Source organism: Antechinus flavipes, chromosome 4, assembly GCF_016432865.1.
Source record: "Antechinus flavipes isolate AdamAnt ecotype Samford, QLD, Australia chromosome 4, AdamAnt_v2, whole genome shotgun sequence".
Taxonomy (NCBI): Eukaryota; Metazoa; Chordata; class Mammalia; order Dasyuromorphia; family Dasyuridae; genus Antechinus; species Antechinus flavipes.
Window position 1 is genome coordinate 83,716,674 of NC_067401.1, and position 27,672 is coordinate 83,744,345.

General features: G+C 37.1%; 1 protein-coding gene across 1 annotated transcript in view; it reads right to left on the reverse strand.

Moving 5' to 3' along the window:
- Window positions 1–14,035: 14,035 nt before the first annotated feature.
- The window catches only part of KIF26B (kinesin family member 26B), a 181,853-nt gene continuing 168,216 nt past the window's right edge, over window positions 14,036–27,672 (reverse strand). Inside the window, exons 10-12 of the mRNA XM_051996563.1 lie at window positions 20,922–21,124; window positions 20,154–20,304; window positions 14,036–14,912 (exon numbers count right to left, since the gene is read on the reverse strand). Coding sequence (XP_051852523.1) covers window positions 14,764–14,912; window positions 20,154–20,304; window positions 20,922–21,124 — 503 coding nt within the window. The 3' untranslated portion in view covers window positions 14,036–14,763. The remainder of the gene's footprint in view (window positions 14,913–20,153; window positions 20,305–20,921; window positions 21,125–27,672) is intronic.

Consider the following 27,672-nt stretch of genomic DNA (forward strand, 5'->3'; position numbering starts at 1 on the left):
CCATGAAAATTCTCTTTTCAAACAATCAACAAATATTCATTGTTTTCTATGTGCCAGCACTATGCTAGTGATACAAGAACAAAAAAGTGAATCATTCGCTACTATATACACATATATATATACATATATGTCTATACAAATGTTATAGATAGGTATGTATGTCATGTGCATGATATAGTTGTATATGTATTTTTATATATTTATACAGAATAAAGATATTTTTAAATATAAGATAATTTTTAAAAGGCAGCTAGGTGACCAAGTAGATGAAATAATTAGATTTAAAAGTCAGAAAGATCTGTATTCAGATCTAGCCTCAGGTACTTACTAGTTGTATGACTCTCAATAAGTCACTTAAATTCTGCCTACCTTAGTTTCTTCATCTGTTAAAAAAAAAGGATAATCATAGCACAATCTACCCTTCCACCTCCAAAGTTTATTGTGAGGATCAAATGAGATAATAATAAAGTACTTTAAATGTTTATAAACACCATCTATTATCATTAAGTCTAAATGGGCTTCTTGGAAACCTCTATCTATTGCTCCTGTTGTGTTCTCTGAGGTTAAATAGAACAAATCTAATCCTTCTTCCATACAACGGCCCTTCAGAAACATGAAAATAGATATGATGTACATCCTTCTCTCATACTACCCACTTCTCCTGGAGGTCATCAGCACATCCTCCTATGGCCCTTCAGTGCCTTGGTTACCTTGTCTGATCAGCCTCCAATTTAATCAATAACTTCATTAATTTGTGGCCTCATAATTTTTTTTTATCATGAGCCAGCAGACTGATTGGGGACAGGCTTCTTTTCTCCATTTGTTCAAGTAGTTATTGGATGTTTTGGAATGTGTTTAGGATTGTTCAATGTACTGGGAAAGCAGGTAAAGGGGATTCAGGGAACAACATAAAATATCCATGAATGAATGAATGAATGAATGAAAAAAAACATATTTATTAAGAGTTTGCTACATGCTAAGCACCATGCTAAATGTTGGAGATACAAATTCAAAAGTCTTTGATTTAAGGAGATTAAGTATGAATAGGGACAAGAAATATTAGGGAGCCATGACCAAGAAAGGGTAGTTTGGTTTGGAAATTATAGGGGTGGATAATTTGATTATGGTTCAAGAACTAGAAATGGAAGTGGGTGTGGGTCAGAAAGTGAAAGGAAGATTTGCATTTGCCAAGGCAGCAAGTCTCGAGGCAAAAAAGAGAAGGGCAGTGAGGTAATCACCTTTTCAGATAGAAGTGTCCTGGATGATGGAGTTGCCAGTGGTGAAAGGTGAAAAGGTAACCCTTTTTACCATTATAGTTCAAGGGTATGGTAAAAATAAAAATATTTAAATTTTATTTAATAATAGTTAATTATCAAATTAAAGCAATTAAATAATTGATTTAAAATATATTTAATAATAATTAAACCAGAAGTATTATTGGTTTAAGAATAAAAAGCTCTGAGTTCTTGGCATGGTTTTGCTACTAGACAGTTGTATAATCTCAGGAAATTCACTGTATATTTCAAGGCCTCCGTTTTTTCCTCTGTAAAATATTGGTGATCTTAGTAGAATTCCTCTAATATAGTTGGGAAGTCATGTTATTGAGAGATTTTGGTCATATCTCACTCTTTATGACCACTTTTTAGAGTTTTCTTGGTTGAGACACAGGAAAGTACTGCCATTTCCTTCTTCAGAAAAGGAAACTGAGGCAAAGAGGGCTAAATAACTTGCCCAGAGACACACAGCCAATAAGTGAACTCAGGAATTTGAACTCAGGAAGATAAATTTCCCTGACTTCAACTCTAACATTCTATCTACTATGTTATCTAGCTGGGAAGATAAATATCCACAAATTTGTTGAATTTAAACAAGGGGAGAGCACAGGAAGCTTTCAGTTTCCAAATGAGTTGATGTTCCAAAAGAAAGCAAATCAGTTTGTGTAGGTTTTAAAATGCACTTTGTTTACAAGGAGGGTTGTTAGGTTGTCAGGTAAGCCCACAAAAGCTTATTCAAAACATAATGTGTTTGAAGTATAGTAATAATAGCTCTCCTTCAAAGATACCTAATCACTATTTATAAAATTGTTTTGATAGGAAAACAGATCCTGAGTTTACAACTATTAATGCCAGGGACAAATCCCACCCCACAGCCACATCTAAATGAGGACAGATGGAACCTGACTTGGGGTCAGAAAGCTGTTATTGAGTTATAACAGTCATGTCCAACTTTTCATGGCCTCATATGGGGCTTTTTTGGCAAAGTTACTGGAATGGATTGCATTTCCTTCTCTAGGGTATTTGAAGATGAGGAAATTAAGGCAGTTATGTGATTTGACCAGGGTCACACATCTAATAAGTGTCTGAGGCCATATTTGAACTCAAGTTTTTTTTTACTCCAGGCCCTACCCTCTATCCATTGCACCATCTAAAGGGAAGGGAGAGAAAGAGAAAGAAAGAGAGACAGAGAAACCCAGACAGAAACAGAGAAAGAGAGATAGAGAGAAAAAGAGACTAGAGACAGAGACAAAGACAAAGATAGAAACAGAGAAACAGATTCAGACAGAAATTTTATATATATAAATTATTTAGTTCATCATCTTTCTGTCAAAAGGGAGGAGTCATTGGTGATCATTACATTTTTTAGAGTCCTTAAATATTTCTAAGTTATCCTTTTTAAATAATGACATTATTATAATTTAACTTATTTTCTTGTTTCTGCATACTTTACTCTGTATCAGTTCATACAAATTTCCCCAGGATTCTCTGACACTATCTTTCATAGTTTCTTAGAGCATTGATAGTATTCCATTCCATTCATATACCACAATGGATTCAGCTGTTCCCCAATTGACAGCCACTCCTGTTTTTTTCCCCAGAGATTTGCCACCACAAAAAGAACTGTTATAAATATTTTTGTATATATGGTATCTTCTCCTCTTTCTTCGATTCTCTGATTTACTCCTCATATTACTTCAAGAATAATCTTCCTTTTGTACAATTCTGGTCATGTTGTTCTTGTCCTAGACATATTCTATAGCTCTTTATGTCTTTATTGAAATTCAGATTTCTTTTCTTGGCTTCAGAACAAATCACATTCTGACACTTTCTTACCTTTCCAACTATATTTCATATTACTCTTCTCCAAGAACATTTCAGTGCAGTCCAACTGAACTAGTCTGCCAAAAAACAACCTCCTTTCTTGCCCAGAATATACTCCACATTCTATCCCCATCCAGGGCTTTGCAAGAGCTATTTCTAGAATGTCCTTTATTCCCTTTCCTCATATGTTTAATTCTTAACACATATTTAAAATACAAATAAACATTATCCCTTCTATTATATTTCCCCTGAATCTCCTTTCCCCAGCTCTCCATCAAAATAACTTTTCCCCTTAAATCTCATAAAATACTTTACTTTGTATCTCTCAAATGGATGTATCATGTAACATTGTGCTTTATGATTATGTCTTTCTGCTACTGTAGCCTAGATCTGTACAATATTTGTCTATTTTATCTCTACAATAATACCTACCCCAGTAGATTCTTAACAAACAACAGTTAGATGATGTAGTAGGTAGAGTGAGGTCTTGAAGTAAGCAAGATTGAGTTCAAATTCTGCCTTAGACATTTACTATGACCCTAGTTAAGTACTTAAGTTCTATTCACTTTATTTTCCTCAATTGTAAAATAGAGAAAATAACACCATCCACTTCCTAGGTAGGTGAGAACCAGATGAGATATTTGTAAAGCATTTATTTAGCACAGTGCCTGGAACATAGATTTTGTTGTTGTTTAGTCATTTGGGTCATGTCACACTCTTCATGATCCCATTTGGGTTTGTTTTTTGGCAAAGATACTGGAGTAAATTTGCCATTTTCTTCTCAAGTTCATTTTACAGATGGGGACACTGAGGCAAACAGGGTTAAATGACTTGCCCAGAATCACACAGCTAGTACCTGCCTGAAGCAGGATTTGAAGTCATAACCATGAGTCTTTCTAATTCCAAGCCCAGTGCTCTATCCACTGCACCACTACCCTGGCACATAGTAGGTTCTTTCTTTCTTTCTCAGCTTCAATTTCTCATCTCTAAAATAAGGCTAATAATAGCACGTGCCTATGATATTATTGTCAGGATGAAAAGTGTAAAGTACTTTGCAAGCAAGTTAAAAGGCTAACTGCTATCATAAAAATGTGTTGGTGTATAGTGACACTGTATACAATGACAATGGAATGAACAAAAATGAAAACAAAGCTGAGAGAGGGGCAACTAGGTGGCACAGCACCAGCCCTGAAGGCAGGAAGACCTGAGTTCAAATTTGACCTCTAGCTGTGTGATCCTGAGCAAGTCACTTAACACCAATTGCCTCAGCAAAAAAAAAAAAAAAAGCTGAGAGTTTTGTAAATATAATATTCAAATTTAGCCCTGATGATGAGAGGAGGAAAAAATGTTTTTTCTCCTTCTTTGATGATGTTGGGAATTGTTTGTATGGAACAGATGGGATGTTGGCTGACTCAGAGAATGTATTGGTTAGCTTTGCAGTTCTGCTGTTTCTGTACTTACTCTTTCTCTCTTTCTCCTCCCTCTCCCTCCTGCCATCTTTCTTTGTCTCTCTTTCTCTCCCCACCCCATAGTTCTCTGGGGCTCCTTTTTCTGTCTTTCATGTCATTCCAATAAATGTTCTTCTGAGGGAAGAGAGATCTCTTTGGAAGAAGAGAAGGATATATTTTAAAATGAAGATGATATAGAAACAAAAATACATCAACTTGTATTCAAATGTTTAAAGAATAAACATTTGTTGAATGAAATAAATTCCAAAATGATTGATTCAGAAGATAAGGCCCATCACATTTCAGAAGGAGGTGTCTATGAACATTTTGTGCCCCATCCCTCAATAACACTTAGGGGTATATAATAGGGGTTCGATATGTACCTATAAATGTTAGCGAACTGAAACGATTTGAACAAAATTATGTGTATGTTGATGCAATATTTTCTTCCAAGGAACTGATGTTTCAATTTCACTATCTCCTTCATCTCTGCCCTGAGAAGGAAGTGGATATAACAGGGAAAATCTTTGCCAAAATGAGTCTATGTGACTTTTGCTTTGTTTTGTTTCAAATGAAATGCTAGTGATGATAGGCCTGGAATCGGTAGCTGCTGAGATTAGGTTGGACACAAGTCATCTGTAAGGAGGCCAGAATCAAGGAGTTGATCTATGTAGAAGCCAATTGGTTGGACTGAGCTCCATAGTCATAGACCATTTATTGAACCCCCGAGTGGCTGTGTAGATGTGTGTCATTGGTCACTCTGGGGGATTTAGGGAGGAAAAAGTAATGGAGCAACTGCATTATATAAATATCAGCTCAAAATACACCCTTGTGATGGTGGTCCAGAAGATTCATCTTAATATAGGAAAGAAAGGAGAAATGTAGTCCATAGGAATATTAAGACTGGTTCAGTGTCCTGTTCCATAACCCTCTTTTCTCTCTCTACCTTCCTTTTCCTTTCTCCCTCAAATCTCACCTGATGTTATCTTCTGATCTGCCTTCCATCCCAGCTCCCAGCCTCATTCCAGAAAAGGCTCTAAGCTTTTCATTTTTCTTGGTCCCCAGTCTCCATCCCTCTTATGTTTCATTTCTTCCAGGTTCTTCTCTCTTCTGTAAAATGGATAAACTACCCTGTGCTAGGATTTTTATAGCTACCTGTTCAAGGTGTCATTGCAAGTTAAAGAAAAAAAGTGTAGGTAGAAGTTTTAGGCATTGTGGAATGTTAATGCATAATGTAAGTTAGGACTTTGTGTCCCTCAAGTCACACTTAATAGAAATTGCCTATTTTGCTTACATGTTGAGATGACTACTCATAACTGAAGAGAGTGGCTTCTTAATACTAACCTATTTTTTGCATGATGGGCACTTTGTAAATATTGGTGACAGTCTGATATATTCAAGTTCACAAGGGAGACCAGAATTCAAATTGAGGCTCTGATGCTATCCGTGTGAACTTAGGTAATGTCTAGTTCACCTCCATTGATCTCAGTTACTTTGGTTGTAAAACGAAGGGGTTGGATTAAAACAGGGCTTTTTAAACTTTTTCTGCTCACAACTCTTTTTCACCTGAGAAATTGTAACATGACTCTAGATATATAGCTATATAAAATAGACATACAAATTAAACATTTACTGATAACAAATCATAATTTTGTGACCCTTCCCAACACATGTGATCAATATACATAGTTAAAGACGTTTAGGATTAGATAGCCTCCAAGTCCTTCTTAATCTAAAACTACTATTCTAGAATAACTGTGAACAAGATTGGAAAGGGAACAGAAATTAAGTTTGAGCAATGTGATATAATGGTAATTGATTTACTGTAGGTAAACTGCTTAACCTGTCTGAGTCTCTATTTCCTCTGCTTTGGTGATACCTCTAGTACCTACTTTATAGGATTATTGTGAAGTGCAAATTAAATAACATATATAACGTGTTTTCAGTCTTTAGAGTATGGTTACTTGTTATTGTAGTTCTTGTGATTGTCATTAGCATGGTTGATTCATTTACTATCTCAACAATTCTCTCTCTTTGCTCCTGCCCCAAATGAACCTACTTCTAGTTCTTCTCAATGGGTTTAGTAGAATATGCCTAAAACAGAAGGGACAAATGTAGAGCTGTCCATGGTGCTGGGCCCCAAGCAAGTTCTTTTCTTTCAGTTCTGCTTCCCTATCTTCAGGATGGAGCAGATAAAGGTAATGTTATAGAAAACATGATTAAAGTAGAGGTTCTATAGCCTGTGGTTAATGTATTTATGCACAGTTATGGTAGTGAATAGGGGAAATGGCAGTGAAGACTCTAAGAAATTGAGGGATGATGCTGCCCTGATAACTGATTCCAAGATATAGAAAAACCTAAGAATAGAGGATTTTAGAACTGGGAGGCATTTTAAAGGCAATTCACTCCACCAAGTCTTTGATGGGTGAGGAAATCCAATAGCCACCAGTGACTATCTTCAGTCTTCTGGGTTGTTCTGTGAATGTAAGGGCTCACTGGAGATTGCTAAGAGCAATTAAGTAACTTGACCAAGATTACATAGCTAGTAAGTTTCAGAGGTGGGATCCAGACGCAGGTCCTCTGTCTGTAGAACCTTTTCACTAAACCTGCTTACCTATGATATGAAGTTCCTTGATGAAATTCCACCTCACCAGCACTGCATAGATGCCTCTCTCCCATAAATGTCCTGAGCCAACAGGAGCCAAGCTGGTTGTGGCTTGATATCAGATCTTCCCCCTCTCCACACCTATCAGAGTTTTGTCCTCCCTTCTTAAAGGACAAACAAATCTGGGAGGAATTCACAACTATGAGCAGAATAAAAGTGAACATTTAATGCCACCAGAGTTTGATTCTTTGAAACACCAGATTTTTTTGGACAACGATTCACACCTCATATGCCACAAAAAGTCAGAGATCTTTTCCAGTAAACAGTAAACTTTTTTTTACACTAGAAACGGCACAAGTTTAATTGATTTCTGTTGCCAGTTGGTGACTAATAGCAGCTTTCTGAATTGTGTCCACCATGGAAACTGCTGCTGCTGCCTCATTACAATCACACCAACAGCTAACTTTTATATATCTATAATAAGACCCATATACAGTAACAGGCCCATTTACAGACCGGCAGATGAATTTGAGCTAAAGAAAGAGGAAAATTCAATTCAGGATTTTTAAAAAATAAAGCTTATAAAAACAAAGCAAAACAAGCCTCTTTAGCTAACAAACAATTGAAAAAAATCTTTATTGAGTTAACAATGAGTTTAAAAACAATGACTACTAATTAAAAACATTTTCATCAAGATTTTTAAATGAGGCCTTAATTAACTTGTTTGTGAATTTGCTGTTTTTAAACTCAATAAATGAAATTTTCTTTTAAAAAAATGAACTTTAACTGCTTTTTCAAAACTGGAAACAAACTTTTATTTGCACTTAAGTTGCTCTTGCCTGCCTATTTGTAAATGGGCCCATTTCTGCAGCTGAACATATTCAAATATTTACATAACATTTGTCTAATAGGAAGAGAGGTTGAGAGTCAGGAAATCTGGACTTTAATTCCAGTTCTGCTACTGACTTGTTGTATGATCTTGAGAAAGTCTTTAATGATTATGCCTCAGTTTCTCCACCTATAAAATAATACCTAGCATTCTTATAGAGAGTATATCTTCAAAGCACTTTCCATCTGGAATTTCATTTTACTCTTACCATCCCAGTGAGAAAAATATTATTCCCCCATTTTACAGCTGAGGAAATTGAGCCCCAGAAAATTAAGTTATTAACCCCAAATCACAAAGCAATTAGCCAGATAAGCCAGGTCTAGAACCTCATCATCTTTACTCCTAGCCTAAACCTTAGACCTGGTTACCTCCCAATGAGCCTGATACCTCCAGATCCTTTCCATTTCTCAGGGATGTGAGGAGGGTACAAAATACCTTCTGATATAGGCAGTTAAGAAATACTAAAGTGCTTTGAAGTCTTTCAAAAACAGGTGCTAGATAAGTCCAAATAGAGAAATTCCAGCTACCTTCCTAATATACCTTCTAGAAATACACAAGGTTTCCAAAAGGCTCAAGAATCTATTACTCAAAATATCCTTCTCAGGACTTTAAAGATAAACCAGCTTCTGAAAGTTTGGATTCTTTTTTCAGGCCATTGGAAGCTGCATTTATAATTTCACTTTTATCACCAAAATTCATTTTCCCACCCATATAATTTTTGAGACTGGGATCCCAAAGTTTCCAAAGTAAGTCTTGGATTATGGGGATTGGACCCTTGTTCCTATTTTCCTCTAGTTTATCTACCTCTTCTCCGCTTAAGTTCACATTTCTACCTGAAGACTCTACTAGAGGGAAAATCTGATAGCTACAAAAAAGATGGAGGAACCCAGCAGGAGGACAGGACAGGACTTTGATCAGCATTTCCAACCATGGCCAAAGGTAAATAAATTATCAAATACAAGCAACTCTATTAAAACAAGAACATCCTGAGTTTACAAATAAATTATATCCTTTTCATACACCAAACACCATTGGGTGGGATGGGAATTATCAACAGTCTCAACTATGTAGAAGAAAGGGTAAAAAAGGAATATCATGGAGAGAGGGAATGTTAGTTTCTAAGTGTACATGATATATGTGTGTGTATGTGAATCAGTTAGTGTTTAACATTTATTAAGCATCTACTGTGCACCAGGCACAATGCTCAATGCTACACCTATGCACACACATACACATACATACATACATACACATGGGGCAGTACATCCTTATCTAGACCATATTGATTACACCAGCTGAAATTTCCTCAAGAACCATTTCTAAGTCCATCATATTAAGAATTCCTCAGTTTTGGAGTAGGGCCACTCAAAGGCAGAATGTGTGTCAGGGAGGGTTAAAAAGTAAATCTGGGGGAATTTTCTATGGTCTCCTGCAAATGCAGGCCTAATGTCCAAACCCTTTTTTCTCTTAGTTGGAAATGTGTCCTTTTCAGGACATGAATGAACGTCCAGTTTGTCCAACAATTTGGTAAGCAAAATGCTTTGGCAAAAATTGCAGTTAGGCAGATCGCTGTATGAATTGAGAAAGCGAAAGTTTCCAACCCCCTCCCCTCACCCTCCTATGTTATTTGAATTTTTGCTAGAAGAAGAGGAGAAAGAGTAATTATTTTAATACATAAAAGGGGAACACTCTTAAAGATCTGTAACACTTTTTGTGTTCTTAGCCTATATTCATGTTCTTCATTTGATTCAGTGAAAGATGGATTATTATGGACTTTCGGTATGTGAGAGAATAACACTAATTTCTCATTAATACTACAGTTTCAAGAATGTTACTCACATAGCTAAAGGAGCCAAGAGGAATTATCAGTGAGACCCTCAGGACAATAGGCACTGGACATTGGAAACTCCCTGCATCAACACCAACTCCCAACTCAATTAGCAGAAAAAAAAATCTACAATTTGGGCCAATGTCCAAAGGCCATGTTTGGTAAACATTAGCTGGCAACATTAATTCCTGCTCATATGATTTCACTAAGAGAAGAAGCAGTTATTCAGTTATTGAGGTTTTCAGTTATTATAGCCACCCACCCAATAGTACTGGAATTCTAAAATCTGTCATCCAGTCAGATTTGCTTTGTTGGGGTATGGACTCAAATTGTTGACTAATATCCCAGCAAGAAAGAACAATGGGCAAATTGTCTTGTTTCAACTGCAAAACCAGCTATTTTTTGTGGATTTGTTTTGTGTTTTTCCTGCTAAAGGACTGCACTTAGTTTAGAAACCATTTGTGGTAACTGAGAAGTGAAATTCTGTTTTCAGTTCGTGACTGCCAGTGAATCTCAAGTGTTGTTCCTCATTCCCAAAAAACTAGGGGAGGCAGAATATCCCTGTCTTTCTGATGCTAACATGAGCTTTAGCAATTGCTGTATAAACAGAAATTCAAGACTTTAATACTTGTTCCAGAACTTACCATATCCGTATACAAGGGTTCATTGTCATTTCTGACTGAACATTTGAGCAGAAATTCAAGAACCAAGCAGAGAACATATGAATGCCTATAGGGGTTTTAATTGGTAGATGGACCTTAGGAAAAATATAAAACAGGATACAAGGATAGAATATGAGGCTACTATAAAATCCCTACAACCTCCCAGCAGAACATATGAGACATCAGATTTAGGGTTGGAGGTATTAATTTACAGCAAATTCTTGCCCTGTCTGATTCCTGCTCATCTGCCATTACAATTTTCAAGGGGAGGAAATCTCCCTGCGGGCTTTGCTGGTGGGACTAGTGTGGTTATCATTTTCTTTCATGGAAATGGACAGAGCTATGTATTTGCATTTCAAGTCCTTCTTGTTCAGGATGGCAATCAGCAGATGAAATAAAAGACTTCGTGTTTCCTATCTTTCATTTGGGAGAGATGAAAGTTAAACATAGTCCTGTGATGCAAAAGGCAATTCAAGAACTAAAAGATCAAAGGTTGTAGACATTAGGTGATGAAGGAAAGCCTGGGATAAAGAAAACCACTTCTCCTTCGCAGCATGAAGCATCTCAACACTCAGGCATCATGAAATGCAATATGGATTTAGTCTCAGGGAGACATAACTGAGATTACCAGGTAACTTTTTAATGTGAAGTATATTTCCCCTGCAGTTACTGAAAAATTAATCAATTCCAAAGAATTTCACCACTATTTAAATGCTTATTTCAAATAATCATGTCTTTGGTCCTTTTAATTAGTGAAAAGGTCCATGGCATTGAAGATAGATCTTCTGTCTTCATCTTCTTTTCCTTCTTGGATCTTTACTGAAGCATAAATCATGTCTGCTACTCTTTTAACTATTTCACTGCCTGGTCACTGTGCAAAGATTACTCAGTTACAGAATTGTCATAAGATAATACAGTACACTTTCTTTGCTCTTGAAGGTTGTGATCCACCTAGATTGCAGGTTGGGAGAGGCACGTGATGGTACAAGATACCATGTCCTTGCATGTGGTTTTGTTAAGTTAAGGCAGTTCTTATACAAAATTGGGCCAAAGAGAATGGATGTTATCTACAAGTTATAGATGCCAGCCCAGGACCTGGTAGAATGCCATATTCTTGTTCTAAGATGTGACCTGGCATTATTTTGGAGTTAAGAAGGCAGTTTATTTGGCAAATTTACTCTTGGTTCAACACTATCCTAGTGGTGTTTTAGTCTGTTGGTAGAAAAATACAAAAGGAGAAATGTTGTTGAAAGCAAGATGAAGAGAATTCCCAAGGAAGAATCATATCAATTCAGATGTTAAACCCCCGGAAGTTTCTCCCTTCTTTCTACTGGAAAGGCACCAAAGTTCAGAAGGTGGCCTGCTAAAGGCAACATGGTGATGACCTAGATGGGGCCATAATCTTCAGGTTAGCAATAAGATTGTTGATCAACTGATTTTGTTGTTAGAGAAGTCTCAGATACTTTTCATTGAAAACACCAAACAATTTTCTAGATTTTAGACCTTTGGTGCGATGGATATAAGTAATGAAGAGGTATGTCAAATATAAGACCTCAGGGAAAGCTTAGCACAGAACAAAGAATGTAAGGATTTTGCCTCTGGATGCATTCAAATGATCCACTTACTAGATACCTAGAAGTTAAGAGCATAAGCTATTAGCAAAGCCATGAGAGTAGTCTGTCAAATGAAGCCACAAGTTGAGTATCTATCCTTGGTTTGGGGGGAAAGAATGACAGTTTCAAATGATGAAAAGAAAGATGGTTATATTGATTATAAAATCTCTCCCAGACCAATCTTTCTCATAACTTGGTCCTTTCTGTCCATGAAATTGTGTGAAATATTCAAGTCTAGAATTGCTATTCACTACAGGTAGTGAACCAGTAAAGGATTTAATAATGCAGATTTCATTGTCTTTTCATTCATTAAATTCCAAAGATGATTCTTTAAAATTCAACTATTTTTCCCCATCAGAAAAGCCTTCAAAAAGATAATATTGGTTGCAGGGGAGAGACTGTGAGATTTCAATGTCTCACCAGTCATAAAGTGTGTGTGTGTGTGTGTGTGTGTGTGTGTGTGTGTGTGTGTGTGTGTTTGGAGAGGCAGGAGTAAGTAGGTATTTCAATGGAGTAACCTGAAAATGTAATGACACCTATGTGTGTTGGTAGCAGATTCCTCAGGTGGTCTGGTTTGATGTGCAGAAACCTGGAAACAGGCTAATGAAAAACAACACTGCATTTAATTGCTGCTTATGTCTGGAGGGAAGTCTGGAAGAGAAGGTAAGAGATTTTTATACTCTTTCTGATTCTAATTCCTTGCTATTACCAGAAAAGTTCCTTGACCTCATCATCCTTGATCTGTTAAACGGGGATAATATCTGAAGGTAATGCTGGGATGCACATTCTAATTTGTATATAAAGCCATATCCTTCTAGGATAAGTATATATAATATCTGATTCTTGTGCAATACTTTAAAATTTGCAAAATATTGTAAAGCACTCAGCTTGTATGAACCCCATTCTATGGATTTAGAGGAAATGGGATTGAGATTCTGAAGATAAAGTTACTTGCTTATGGTCACATGGAGCTAATTAAGTGTCAGAGATGGGATTTCAACCCACCTCCTTAACTTTAATTGTAATTCTCAACTATACCATGCCTTCTTTTATTCTTACTGGAGCCAGTTATTTTCTTATCTGGATACTGGTACAATATCAGCTTGGAAGAACACATGGCAGAATGAGAAAGAGAAAATATCTCTCTATTCTCCTGTGCTCTCAAGATGGGGCAAGAGAAATGTGGTCAAGGCCAAAGCATCTCTCTGCAGTTCCATGGTAACTAAGGACTCTGGCAGAATTAACTTTCTTATTCCTTATTCTTTACTTTCCTGATAGTATTTTAGAGAGCAGAAGTTCTGGGACATCAGAGATGTGGCACTAAGGTGCCTTTGTTTAAACCCAATCTATGTGCTGTGCTTTAAGTACCAAATAACTACTTCACATAGGTCTTTCCAATGAGAGTCCCCCAAATTGAATTCACAAAACTAAAGTATGAGACGTCTACATTTTCTCAAAATTTCTTTTTCAAAGGTCTCTGGGGAATCAAAATTAAATTGAGAAACATCAGTCCATGGGATTGCTTTTTAAAGAGACAAATAAATGGTGGATGCATGGTGATAGAAATCTAAATGTCTGCCAGGACTCCCTGGTGGGATCATCCATGAAGCCCACTGATGCCACGTTAGTTGATAGGATGCTGGGGAGGAGGGCAGTAGTGGAAAGAGATCTCAGAAGGCTACCTCTGGCATTTGGGTGGTATTCACCCTTCTCCTCTTCCATTCCCCAAAACCCAAAGTGATCTTTAAACATGATCATCCCAAGCCAAGGCCAGGGACGGTGATTGACAATGACTAAGATCACCTGGCACCCCAAAGTCTTGTTGGAAACACACTGGCTATCGACAGGAATTGTCCACGTTCTGTTTGAGTGGCCTTACTGGAGGTAAACCATAAAAGACAGTTAACATTTATTCATATGTGGTACTGATTAAGAAATATCTCTACAAACACAAGTTACTTAGAAACAGCAAGTCAGAAACAGGATAAAACACCAGGAGAAAACGAGCTGTAAATACATTAATACATTTCCAAAATGTGTCTGATTTTCCTTTTTTGTTTGTTTTGTAATTTTCTTGACTAGCACCATCTGTACACAAGAAAGTATGAACATAAACGTTTGGATAATAAAGATTTGCAAGGCACTTAAACAGTCTTTCGGGGTATTTGTTGTTTGTTGCTGTTTTGTTTAGCTCTCGGCAGCAGCAGTCCTACTTCCACCCTTCCCCTTCCTTGGCCAAAGCCAGGAAAGAACAAGGTTGCCTTTGCTCGCAGTTTGTATGTACAAACGTGTCCTTGAAAGTTCCTCAAAGTGCTCTTTTCAGTCTCTCAGGGGATCTGATATCCCTCAACCTTCCCAACATTTTGCTCCTTCACTGCGGGTTTGGTGTTGGCACCCTTCCTAGAAAAACGAAAGGAAAAGAAAAATCTCCTGCCGCTCAATGCTCGCTCCAGACTTGCCGCCGACCTTCATCCTCATTCTGTGGTCTTTGGGGTGCTGTCTTTGCAGAGGGCCTGGGTGAGAATGACTGTTTCTGGGGAGTCCTGGGCTGTGGGAGTGGGATGGAGGTGGAAGATGGGGTGGAGGCAAGGGAAGGGGAGGGGAGGACTTGACTCTCTCTTTATCGGCGCCTGGAGGTGATGTCAAAGCAGGTGATCATCATGAGGTGGGCCTTGCAGAAATTAACCCTGTTCTCCAGGCGCTCGGTCACACACTCAAGGGCTTCCAGATACTCCAAGGAATCCAGTTCCAATACTTGCTCCAAGTCAACTGCAAGAGAAAAAAGAGATAGTGGGAATAAAGTATAAAGGGAGAAGAGATTGTTTTGAATGTCCAGCTCATGTGGCAAGCTTTACTGTTTTTACACTATCAAAATTCGCCTTCCTTTTCCTCTCTCAGAGAGCTATACCATATTAACATATATATATATATATATAATATTTTATTTCCTCCCCAATTACATGTAAAAACAATTTTAACATTCATTAAAAGGTTTTTTTTTTTGAGTTCCAAAGTTTCTTCTTCCCTCCCTCAGTAAGAAAGCAAGCAATTTGATAGCAGTTATACATGTACAACCATGCAAAACACATTTCCATGTTAGTCAAGTTGTGAAAGAAAATACTAATTTTAAAAAATCCAAGAAAAATAAAGAAAGCAAAGAAAAAGTAGGCTTCAATCAGCAATCAGATTTCATCAGTTCTTTCTCAGAGGATGGATAGCATTTTTCATCATAAGTCCTTAAGACTGTCTTAGATCATTTTATTGCTAAGAATTGCTAAGTTGATTGTCATACAACATAACTGTTGTTGTGTGCAATGTTCTCCTGGTTCTACCCATTTCACTTAGCACAGTTCATGTACGTTTTTCTGAGAGCAATTTGCTTATTATTTCTTAAAGCAGAATTATATATTCTTTTACAATCATATACAACATTGTTCAGCCATTCCCCAACTGATGGATATTCCTCAATTTCCAATTCTTGGTCACCACTAAAAGAGCTGTTATAAATATTTTTGTACATATATGTCCTTTTCCTTTTCCTTTTTTATTTTTTTGGGATACAGACCTAGCAGAGGTATGGCTTAGTCAAAGGGTATGCATGATTTAAAATCCTTTGGGCATCCTTTGAATACAGAATGGGTGAATCAATACACTACCAACAGTACATTAATATCTCAATTTTCCCATATCCCCCTTCAATATTTGTCATTTTCCTTTTCCATCATATCAGCCAATCTGATAGGTATGGAATAGTGGCTCAGAGTTGTTTTAATTTGCATTTCTCTTATCAACAGTGATTTAGAACATTTTTCAATGTATTTTTAAAGAAAAAAAAAGAAAAACTGATCAATATTTTAAAGTCAAAAAATATAGGCAACATTCCATCTCTATGGATCTCCCCATCTCTGCAAAGAAGGTGGGGTGTCTTTACTTTGCAATTCCCTAATTCCAATATATAGATCTCCTTCCTGGAAAAGCATCTACACTTTATCTCACATACTATTAAGTCTGCCCTAGCCTGAAAACACACTCACTTAGTAGTATTAATTACAACAATTACTTGTATAAGTATTACACATATAACATCCCATATTATGTAATTATAGACATAATTATATAATTAATAATTGATTCAATAATAACAGTTGAAATGTACACAGAGCTTTAAGGTTTTCCCAGCACATTATCTCATTTGATCCTCCCATTGGGACTGTGAGCTAAGGGCACAAATGAAGAGGCCCGCTCTTGAAAAGATTGTGACTTGGCCAGGACTAAATAGCTAATAGGTTTTGGAGTTAGAATTCAAACTTCAGGTCTGCCCCTTTGCTTCTCAGCTAAAACGTACTTCTGATTGTTTCATCAATCATTCATTCCACAAATATTTATTGTTTTATTGTTATAGTGCATAGAATATCATTTGTTTTAATTTCAATAGTATTTTATACTTCCAAATACATGTAAAATTAGTTTTCAACATTTGTTTTAGTAAGACTTTGTGTTAGAAAGATCTCTTTCCCTTCCTCTTTTACCTCTCCCTTCCCCAATACAGCAGGTAATCTGATATAGGTTAAATATGTACAATTTAGAATATCATTATTAACATTTTTATATGATGCTTATAAAGTCAAACTGGGCAAATGGGCTGTTTTTGCTAATACTCCATCTCCCCTTGACCTTAGCCTGTAGGCTGTCCTCCAGACCTGGAATCCATTCTTTCCTCATCTCCATCTCTTCCAATCCCTAATTTCCTTCAAAACTCAACTCAGCATCTGAGGTCTTTTCCTGATTCCCTCTCAATCAACAGTGCTCCTAGTCTCCACTCCTACCCATTCTAACTGCGAATTTCTTCCCCAAATTACATTATAATTATTTTGTATATGTGAACATATATAAGAATAGTCTCCCATAATTGAATTCTTCTTATAGGCATAAATTCTTTCGTTTCTGTCATTGTTCCCTCATCCTCTAGCACAGTCCTTGTGTTAGATTAACTATTTCCACATTTATCAAGAACTTTTCCTATAACAACCAATGATATAGAGAGTATAAATGTTACTATTCCCATTTCACAACTATGGCCTCAGAGATATAACTTGACTTGCTTAGATTCACAGAGCTTGTCATTGTCAGAGTGGCTTTAGAGCCGGGTCTCCCTGTTTGATGTCCAGTGTTTTTTTCATGGGACTGCCCAGGATGAGGCCTTAGTCCTAGAGACATAGCTTGAAGCATGTAAAATAGAGTTGGGATTTGGGGAGCTCCCTCCCCCCAAAACATTTCAGAAAAAAAATTCTTGATTCTTTGTTAACTAAGAGAAATTGATTTTCACACAGGAAGAATTTCTCTTTTTATGGGACTTTCCTTAAATGGTGTTTATCCTATGGCTGCTTGTGCTTCAGTGTGTGCCTGTTTTACAGGTGATCCTTTGTTGGGACCACAAGAATGTGGGTGATCTAAGCAGTGACTCTACCCCTTTCCAACTCTTAGCAAGGCATCATTCACTCAATGGCTATTCAATAAATATCATAGGACCCTAGACTCATAGAAGTGAAAGAGGCCATCTTGGACTTGTCCCAAATCATACAGTTAGTAACTGACCATACTGGGATTAAAAGCCAGGTCTCCTGATTCCAAACCTGGCATTTTCTTCTTTTTTTTTAAATTTTATTTTATAATAACTTTATATTGACAGAATCCATGCCAGGGTAATTTTTTTTACAACATTATCCCTTGCACTCGCTTCTGTTCCGATTTTTCCCCTCCCTCCCTCCACCCCCTCCCCTAGATGGCAAGCAGTCCTATATATGTTAGATAAGTTGCAGTATATCCTAGATACAATATATGTGTGCAGAAACGAACAGTTCTCTTGTTGCACAGGGAGAATTGGATTCAGAAGGTAAAAATAACCCGGGAAGAAAAACAAAAATGCAAATAGTTCACATTCGTTTCAACCTGGCATTTTCTTGATTGCCATTTGTCCCATGCTTTGGGAGTTGCTATGCTTGGGGGAGTAGATACTATTTAGGATTTAGGATCCCTCTCTTTCATATTTAACAGATCATTCATGGACTTCCCTTGCTACCCGTGGCTGGGGGAGGCAATTGATAAGTCTATAGAATGGTACAGTGATGTCTGGAGTTACAGCTAATTGAGGAAGAGGAAAGAAGTGGGGAGGAAGGGAAGAAGGACATGGCTTCTCCACCACAGTCATTGTTCTGTGATAAGAAGGATGAATTGAGTTCTAGGAGCACTTAAACTGACTTAACCATTTGGGTGATTGGGAATGTAATATAGAAAGATAAGCTGATAAAGCTTTGCTGTACTAGTGCACTTTGCTGGAGAAAGAAATGCCAAACCATTCCAAAATTTCTGCCAAGGAAACCTCACATGGGGTCTTGAAGAGTTGGATATAACTGAAAAATGACTGAATACAAAAACCTCAATCCATAAGGGAAAGGGAACAGAACTGTCATTTTATTGGCATAAGGAACTTCCATGTTGGGAAACTCCTACAAATTCTGATCGATAACTCTTCGGCCACACAGAATCTTAAAAATTGCTAAGAGAACCAAGAGATTATTAAATGATTTGCCTAACATCACAAAGAGCAGGTATGCATCCAAGATGGGGCTTCATCCAAGTCCTTTTTTTTTTTGAGGCAGTTGGGGTTCAGTGACTCACCCAAGGTCACACAGCTAGGAAGTGTTAAGTGTCTGAAATCGGATTTCAACTTGGGTCCTCCTGACTTCAGGGTTGGTGCTCTATCCACTGCACCACTTACCTACCCCAAATCCAATTTCTTCTTGCTTCAAAGCCAACTCTCTCTCTGCCATTATATAAAGTGACACATTGGATAAATATACCTCTAAGCCACTACTGGTACTAGCAAACTACTTTTGTCCCAATGAACTGAGTGTTCAATGCCAATCGCATATAAAAGTTAAGATTTGAGATCAACTTTTGATTTCTTGGTGGTGTTTGGTCATATGTGACCCTTTGTAATGCCATTTTGGATTTTCTAGGCAAGGTAACTTGTCATTTCCTTCTCCAGTTTATTTTTCAGTTAAGGAAACTGAGGCAAACAAGGTTAAGTGATTTTCTCAGAGTTACATAGCTAGTAAGTGTCTGAACTCAGGTTTTCTTGCCTTCAGGCCTGGTATACTATATTTATTGTGCCACCTAGAAGCCTGATTTAGATTTGCTATTTGATAAAGCAGCAATGGAAATTTGTCTTTCAGAAACACTGTAAGAACTACTCTGAATTGGCTTTATGTGGTCATTGAGAAATTGGGTTTTCTATCAAACCAAAATCACTCTTTGGGGCCTTCCTTCCTTCCCTAGACTCTTCAGGTAACTTCTCCTACCTTTTTTTCTAAAATTGCAAATTCTATCCTATTAAGAGCTTTATAAATGCTTTTCAATTTCAGGCTAGAAATGCAGTGTGATTATGTGGTGTGGGAATAGATTTATAATACAGCCTTTATGTCTGGGTGATCTTCTGCCACATGTAGAAAAGAAAAAAAATCTCATTTTCAGGTGCTCTGAACTGAGACACATAAGAAGTAATCTATTAGGAGCAATATTTACCACCCTTTCCTGCATCTCCTCTCCCAACTACTCTCCCTCCTCACTATTCAATCTTTTTTTTTTTTTGACTCTTGGTAAGTAGGATTACTTATTCATTTCAAATATCTCTATTCATTGCAGTAAGAGGGAGTTTTTTGTGCCTAGCAAAGAAGCAATGAATGATGGGTAGCACTCATTTGGAGTGAGACCACCTAAGGGAAGGAAGCATGCCCTTAAACAGTTCTGTCAGCACCATCAAAATTTTGGCAGCCCGGCACAAAGTCCCAGTCACCTTTCCTTGGTTGTAGTTCTGTTTTCATTTGATAAGAATTCTGTGTGCTCATTTCTAGAGTCTCTCTAATTCTGCCCCCAAGCTTTCATGTCAGACTGTTTAGATGGAAAACACTTTAGACCACAGTTTTAGGGAAAAAAAATCTAGGCACTTACATTCACTAAGCCATTTGTTGGGATCCAACATCAGATACTGTTTGGTCATCTCCAGTTCCTTCATTAACCACTCATACTTGGCCCGGACCTCAGCAATCCTCTGCTGGCGATGCTCCAGGATTTTCAGCTTTGCATTGAAGCATATCACTTCCTAGCATACAGACGGTAAGGGGAGTTGGGGAGGAAGGAGAGAGATTTTGAGGTCAAACATATCCAGTCCAATCACTAAATATTGAATAAACAAGGGACAAGTCATCTGGAAGCTTGGAAAGGGCCCAAGGAATCTTAGCTTAGCCTCTGCTTAGAGAAACATGATGAAGATGTACTGCACTGCCTGAGGCTGACTGTTCAAAATTAGGATCTTCCCAGAGGACAGGAGCTTTATGGTCTTCCCATGGAGATAACATAAGGTACTAAATATTAGCAGGGCACATGCTTCTTTGGGCCTGTGGAGTCGGTGGGACCTCAGAAGTCAGGGGGTGCATCCCTCTGCCTTTAGGAAAGACTGCACTTAAGAATTACCAGAATATCAGGCAAATATGATAGGGATACCATACAAAACACTATTTATGGACTATATTATTGTGTCTTGTGCCCTATTGTTTGAGTAAAAATCTTTTTACTTATGGTTTGGACCCTCTTGTTTAGTTCTCTATAGAAAGAACTATAGCTTGCCATCTACCCATTCTCTTTATATGAAAATATAAGTCTCCTTGTCCATCCTGTCAACATCCTTGCAATCCCAAAATGTTTTGCAGTAGCTCTCACCTTGCTGTCAATACCTCGACGCCGCTGAAGCCTCTCCACATCATCAATTTCATAGACTTTGATCTCAAAGGGTTCCCCTAGACCCCTCTGGGTGCTCCGCATTGGGCCATCCACCCAGCGAACACCAGCATTGTTTGAAGGCTTTCTCACTGGTGAGGTGGTATCAAGTGATAGGGCTGGGATGAGCCTCCGTCTCTGAGAACCTAGATAGGAATTAATCCAAAAATTAATCTTTCTTCTTTTTAAATTTCCTTTGTTCCATGGGATACACATGTGGAACAAGGTCATATGTGAATAAAGTTCTCAGTCTGTGTAGCAATGGTGTGCATCTGTGTTCTCCCACCCCGCTTCCAGTCAGCTCTACCAACTTTCCATTTCAGGCTGCCCTGCTGATTCAACTCTCCAACATCTTCTTTATCATTCCAGACAACCTTCTTCCACCTGGAACTACTTCTCACATTAGAAGTACTCTTCACTCCCAAGACCTCATCTTCTTATTGGCTATTTTCTCTAATTGAAGAAAGAAGACCAGACCAAAAATATATTGAGCTCCCTCCAGGCTGTACTGCTGACTTCTTGTTACAGGATTTTTTTTCTACCATGTCTCTCTTCCAGGTACTTTCTCCCCCTCCCACCATTCTTTTCAGTTCCTTTTACTTATTGCATTAGAATGTAAACTTCTTGAAGGCAGGGACTTCCTTCCTTCCTTTCTCCTTCTGTCCTTGTTTCTTTCTTTTTCTTTCCTTCCTTCCTTCCTTCTTTCCTTCATCCCTCCTTCCCTTCCTCCCTCCCTTCCTTCTTTCCTCTACATTTATGTAATACTTACTATGGAGTCAGGCATATAGTATTTATTCTTGAAATTAAATTGAGGTATGTATTTTTAAGAACTCTCTCATAAGATTATTGCGCTTATTCTATGTCATGGGCCATATTTGCTACATAGACTGGAGAGCCCTTAAATTCCACAATGACCATCATAGAATTAATTATATTGCTTGGAGGAAAACACATCTACTGACAAGTAATACTAGAGTCTTAGGTGCCACTAAATCATACTTTATTAGCTTTCACTAAGGTTTCAGAGAGCAGACTTTCCCTCTAATGAAGTTACTCATTCACTGATTTCCTAGTGAGGGCAAAGAACTACATTCTGGTACTATGGGTCAGTGGGAGTGGGAAGGATAAGACATACTTCCTAATCTCAAGGAGCTTACAATCGAAATGGGAAGCTGGAAAAATGCCTGGGAAACAACTTGAAGATAATGATAAAGAATGATAATATATGGTTCTTTTTAATGAAAGGATGATGTTACTAAGCAACCATCTGGAAAGCACATGCTCTTAGCTATTTGGTTAGTGTCAGTCTGTACTGGGACCTGTCCAAACTGCCTTACCCAGATCCCCTTGTGACTAGGGACTCACATCTGCAAGACCATCTGGCTGAGATTAGGAAATAGCCTATGGCTAAAGTTCACTGGCCAACCCAAAAACTGAACCCACAACCTTGGCTTCATGAACATAGGCCTCTGAGATGGAACAGATCCGAGGAGAGTCAGCAAGTATGAAATCATACAGTAGGAACCAAAAATAAAAATCAATTCTAGATTAAGATGGAGACTCTTTAGCATTAGTAAGGAAAATAGAAAGAGGGTTTCAGTAAGAACCTTAACTAAATCCCTTTGTGTATTATTGGTTCCATAGATTGTATGGATGAATGAAAAAACCAGAACCAATCAGACAGACTAAAAACAAACAAGCAAACAGCCCAGGTTCACATGAGTAAAGAGGCTTGAAGAAAACAAACTCTAAACCAAGATCTAGTTGGCTTATTTTCTAGTTGTTGTCTATTACAGGACAGGCTCTAAGAAATCAAGCATTACTTACAAGGAAGGAAGAAAGAGAAGGAAGGAAGGAGAAAAGGAAGGGAAGGAGAGAAGGAGGGAAGGATGGAGGAAAAGAGAGAAGAAAGAAGGAAGGAAGGAAGGAAGGAAGGAAGGAAGGAAGGAAGGAAGGAAGGAAGGAAGGAAGGAAGGAAGGAAAGAAGAAAGGGAAAGGCTTAGATTTACATTAATCCTGAGTGTGTATCCATTCTGTGGATGATGTAAGATTGAGAGGGAGATATTAGAAGTTAAAAAAAGAAATAATGAGGTAAAAGTCTGAGACTAGGTATAATCAACAGAATATAATGAGGCCTTACAGAGTTCTGTCCTAAGTATATTAAACATTATACTTTCCTTCTACCTTTCCCCCTCAAAAGTGCATTAGTTGAGTATCTTTGTACCGACTGTCCCCTATACTTGAAATGGTCTAACTCCTCTTGGTTTTCCCATCTTTCTTTAAGACTCAGCTCAAACCCAACTTTCTGCAGGAGGCCTTTGTCTTCCTAGTTGCTAAAGCCTTCTCCTTTCAGATTACCTTCAGTTTACTCTCTATATATTCTTGTTTTTTAAATAACTTTTTATTGATAAAACCCATGCCAGGGTAATTTTTTACAGCATTATCCCTTGCACTCACTTCTGTTCCGATTTTTCCCCTCCCTCTCTCCACCCCCTCCCCCAGATGGCAAGTAGTCCTTTACATGTTGAATAGGTTACAGTATATCCTAGATACACTCTCTCTAAATTCTTAAAAAATTTATTTTTATATGTTTCCATGGCATATGTATATAGTAATTTGTTGTCTCCTTTGCTAAGATGTAATATCCTTGTCTTTATTTATATTCCCAGTCTTTATCACAGTGCCTGGAACATAATAAATGTCTACTCAATGCTGATGACTCAGTAGATGAGAAGCACTTGAATGAACTGACTAGACCAGAATGTAGATTATTGCCCATAGCATCTGAAATGACTATAACAGTGAAGGGGTCAACATAGAAAGGCAAAAATCTGATCGATGCTAATGTTTTTTTTTTAAACCCTTCCTTTGTGCTAATAGGGCTGATAGGGACCTCAAAGGCCATCTAACTTGGTTACTTTATTGTATGGATGAGAATAACAGGGAAAAGGCATCAGAGTCAGGATTTGAACTTCACTCCTCTAACTTAAGATCCAGTACTTCTTTTCCCTGTGCCAAGCTAAATGATACCTTTTTTTCAGAGTAATGTACTCAGCAAAAAAGTTTGTGTCAGTTGAGTAGTACCTGATATATCAGAACAAAATATTTCAATATACTTGCCCAGGATCACACAGCAAGTAATGTTAAGTATCTGAGACTGGATTTGAACTCAGATTCTTCTGACTCTAGAGCTGGTACTCTATCCACTGCACTGTCCAGCTGTCCCAGAATGCTACTTTTTTTGTCCCAGTGATCTCAAAGGAAACTTAACATTTCCCAATGATTTTAAAATATTGAACTCTATTTTCATCAGATCTATGCATCAAAAAGAAGGGATGTTATATGATGGAGAATGTGTTGGAATTATAATCAAGGAGCCCATGTCCAAATCTCAGCCTAGGAAGCTTAAGGCATTTCCCATTGATTTAAAAATATGATTTTATATATATATATATATATATATATATATATATAAAAGAAAGAGAATATTATATGCTGGAAAAGATTGTGGAGGAAGCTGGCTTTGTTATACTTACTTTCTGAAATTGGTCATACCATTTCATTTGTCAAAATTTAATAAATTAACTAGATAATTACTAAGATCTCTACCAGCTCTAGATCCTAAGAGTACTTCTTTTTTTGGTCCATTAAACATTAATTCTATGTGATCCTAGGCAAGTAATTTAACCTCAATTGCCTTGCAAAAAGAAAAAAAAGAAAAAGAAAAAGAAAAGACTTATTTTTCACTTGGCAGAGTTGACTAATAGTTGTCAAACTCTGTTTTCCAGTAAGTTTTCCCAATAGCATCTCAAACTAGCAGGAAATATGGAATAAGAATCAGAAACTCTGGTTTCTTTTACTTTCTCTGTCATTCACTCTCTGTTACTTTAGGCAAATTCCACATTTTTTCTATCAGTTTTCTCATGCGTAAAATTAGTTCAATAATATCTGTCTTATTTACTTCAAAGGACTAGTGAACAGAGGTGAAAGTGTCTAAAAACTATACAAGCATAGATGTAGAGAGGTAGATAAAGAGACCAAATTAGGATTTGCTGTTGGAAAATATGAGACAAAGGTCAAGAGTTTCTAGGATTCTCTAGTCAGCATAATTACAATTTTACATAAAGAAGGTAACTTCTAGGGAGAAGTTATACCATTTCTTTATCATCATATCTTTTCTGTTTGAGAAAATAGGACTCTGGAGAACTTTATTTCATCTAGGAGTATTAGAAGACCTAAAATCTAAATTGTTTTTCTTACCAAAGGTTAAGTGATAATGAAACATATGCCCAAAGAAACAGTAGAGACTAAGGCAGTTGAAAGACGTTTAAAGAAGAGTGCAGAAGAAGAAATGCTGTTAATAGAAGGGTTTCAAAAAAGGTAAAACCTGATCTCAGATGAGGTTGCAGTACCTATTTGTGAAGTTTGAGAGGAAGATTTTCTAAGACACTGGTTGAAAGAGCTTACTGGGAAATAGAGTTTCACAACTATTGGCTGACGGCTAACTGAAAACAGAGTCTTTTCTTTTTGTTTCCTTTTTTTTTGCAAGGCAACTGGGATTAAGTGACTTGCCTACGGTCACACAGCTAGTAAGTGTGAAGTGACTGAAGCTGCTTTTGAAGTCAAGTCCTCCTGATTCCAGGGCCAGTGCTCTATCTACTGAGCGACCTAAATGCCCCTCTTTACATTTTTTCTTAAAGAAAAAGGTTAGCTAATTGCAGAACCTCCAATAGATTGAGGACCTATGTTACAAATAGCCCTGAAAGTGCTTCCTTCATTGAGAATTATAACTGAGGTACAGGACGAAGCTGAAAAAAATGTTGGTTGAAAATATTATAACTTCTCCTCAAGCAAGAGGTTTGTTAACCACTGCCTAGAAGATGGTGTAAGTGATTAAAAGATTTAGGGGGAAAAACTGTAGCCACAGTATCATAAATGCATGTCATACATATGAAGTGACTGAAAATAGCAGATTAAGTCATTTTGCTAGGGTCACTGAGCCAGTAAGTTCCAGGGCAAGACCTGAATCCAGATTTTATTGACTTTGCAAACAATTCTCATTCTACTGCATCTCATTCTACTGTATCAATCTAGATATATCTATACATCTATAGAATGCTTCTTTGTATTTTACAAAGGGCTTTCAGGTACATTGTCACATTTGATCCCCCCAATAATTTAGTGAAGTAAACTGAGCAAGTACTATGAAAAGACAATATAGGCATAACAAAATATCACTGAACTTAGAAGCTTGGACACCCGGATTCATGATCCAGAGCAAATATTTAATATATATGTGACCCTGAGAAAATGAATTTACCTCTCTGAGATTCAATTTCTTTACATGAAAAATAAGGAAAATAATAGTTATATTTATCTAACAGACTTGAGAAAATAACATGTATACTTTAAATCATTCTATAAATTCAATTCAGCAAACTTTTTAGTGTTTGTAGAAATTATTTCACCATTTAAAATAGTTTCCAGGTTTGATAATACGTTCTTGTTTCTTTCTTCTTCTAATATGACACACAGCAATTTAATGAGAATCAATTTTAAGGTTTTCCACAAATAATTTCTCCATGCTTGTCTTATTCATTGGTTTCCCCCATTTATATTTAAAATTTTGAGTTCCAAATTGTATCCTCACCTTCCATCTTCCTTCCCTGAGATTATAAGCAGTCAGATATAGGTGATATGTGTGCAATTGTGTAAAACATTTCCATATTAGTAATTTTGTACAAGAAGACTCAAATAAAAGCAAAAAATGAAAGAAAGTGAAAATAGCATGCTTTAGTCTGTATTCAATTAATATCAGTTCTTTCTCTTAAGGAGTATATTATGCTTCATCTTTAGTTCTTTCGGACTATCTTGGACCACTGTAGTATTGCTATTACTATGAACAGTGTTCTAGTTCTGTTTATTTCACTATGCATTGGTTCATGTAAGTCTTTCCAGGTTTTTCTGAAATCATCCTGCTCATCATTTTTAAAGCACAATAATATTCTACTATCATCATATACCACATCTTCTTCAGACATTCTTCAGTTGATGGACATCCCCTTGATTTCCAATTCTTAGCCACCACAAAAAGAGCTGCTAGAAATATTTTTTGTATAAGTAGGTCCTTTTTCCTTTTGGGTAATGTTTCTGGGATATACACTTTGATGAATCAAAGGGTATAATGTTATAGCCCTTTAGTTATAGTCCCAAAATGGTTCTCCAAAATGGTTGGATCAGTTCACAACTCCAACAACTATTCAGCAAACATTATTGAATGCAGTTGAAAAACAAATACAAGTAAAACCATCTCTGCCCTCAAGAAACTTAGTTTCAATTTACACTAAGTATAAACAAAATACCATATATGTATATCCACACACACATATACAGAATAAATATAAAGTATTCATTTGGGAGTGGGGTGGGGAGCAGGAGAGAGCCCTAATGGTTGAAGGGATTAGAAAACATCTTTTCTAGAAGAAGCCACTTGTAATTTGGAGAAGATACTCTATGAGGGAGACTTAAGGAACAAATGACTCCGGGCATGGTGGGTACAGTCAAGGTGGGAGCTATAATATTAAGAGCAAGGAGTCTAGTCTGATTAGAACATAATAAGAGAATTATATACTATGAGTGTGAAAGAACAGTCTGCAGTCACATTATAAAGAGTTCTAAGACATTGAAGTGATTT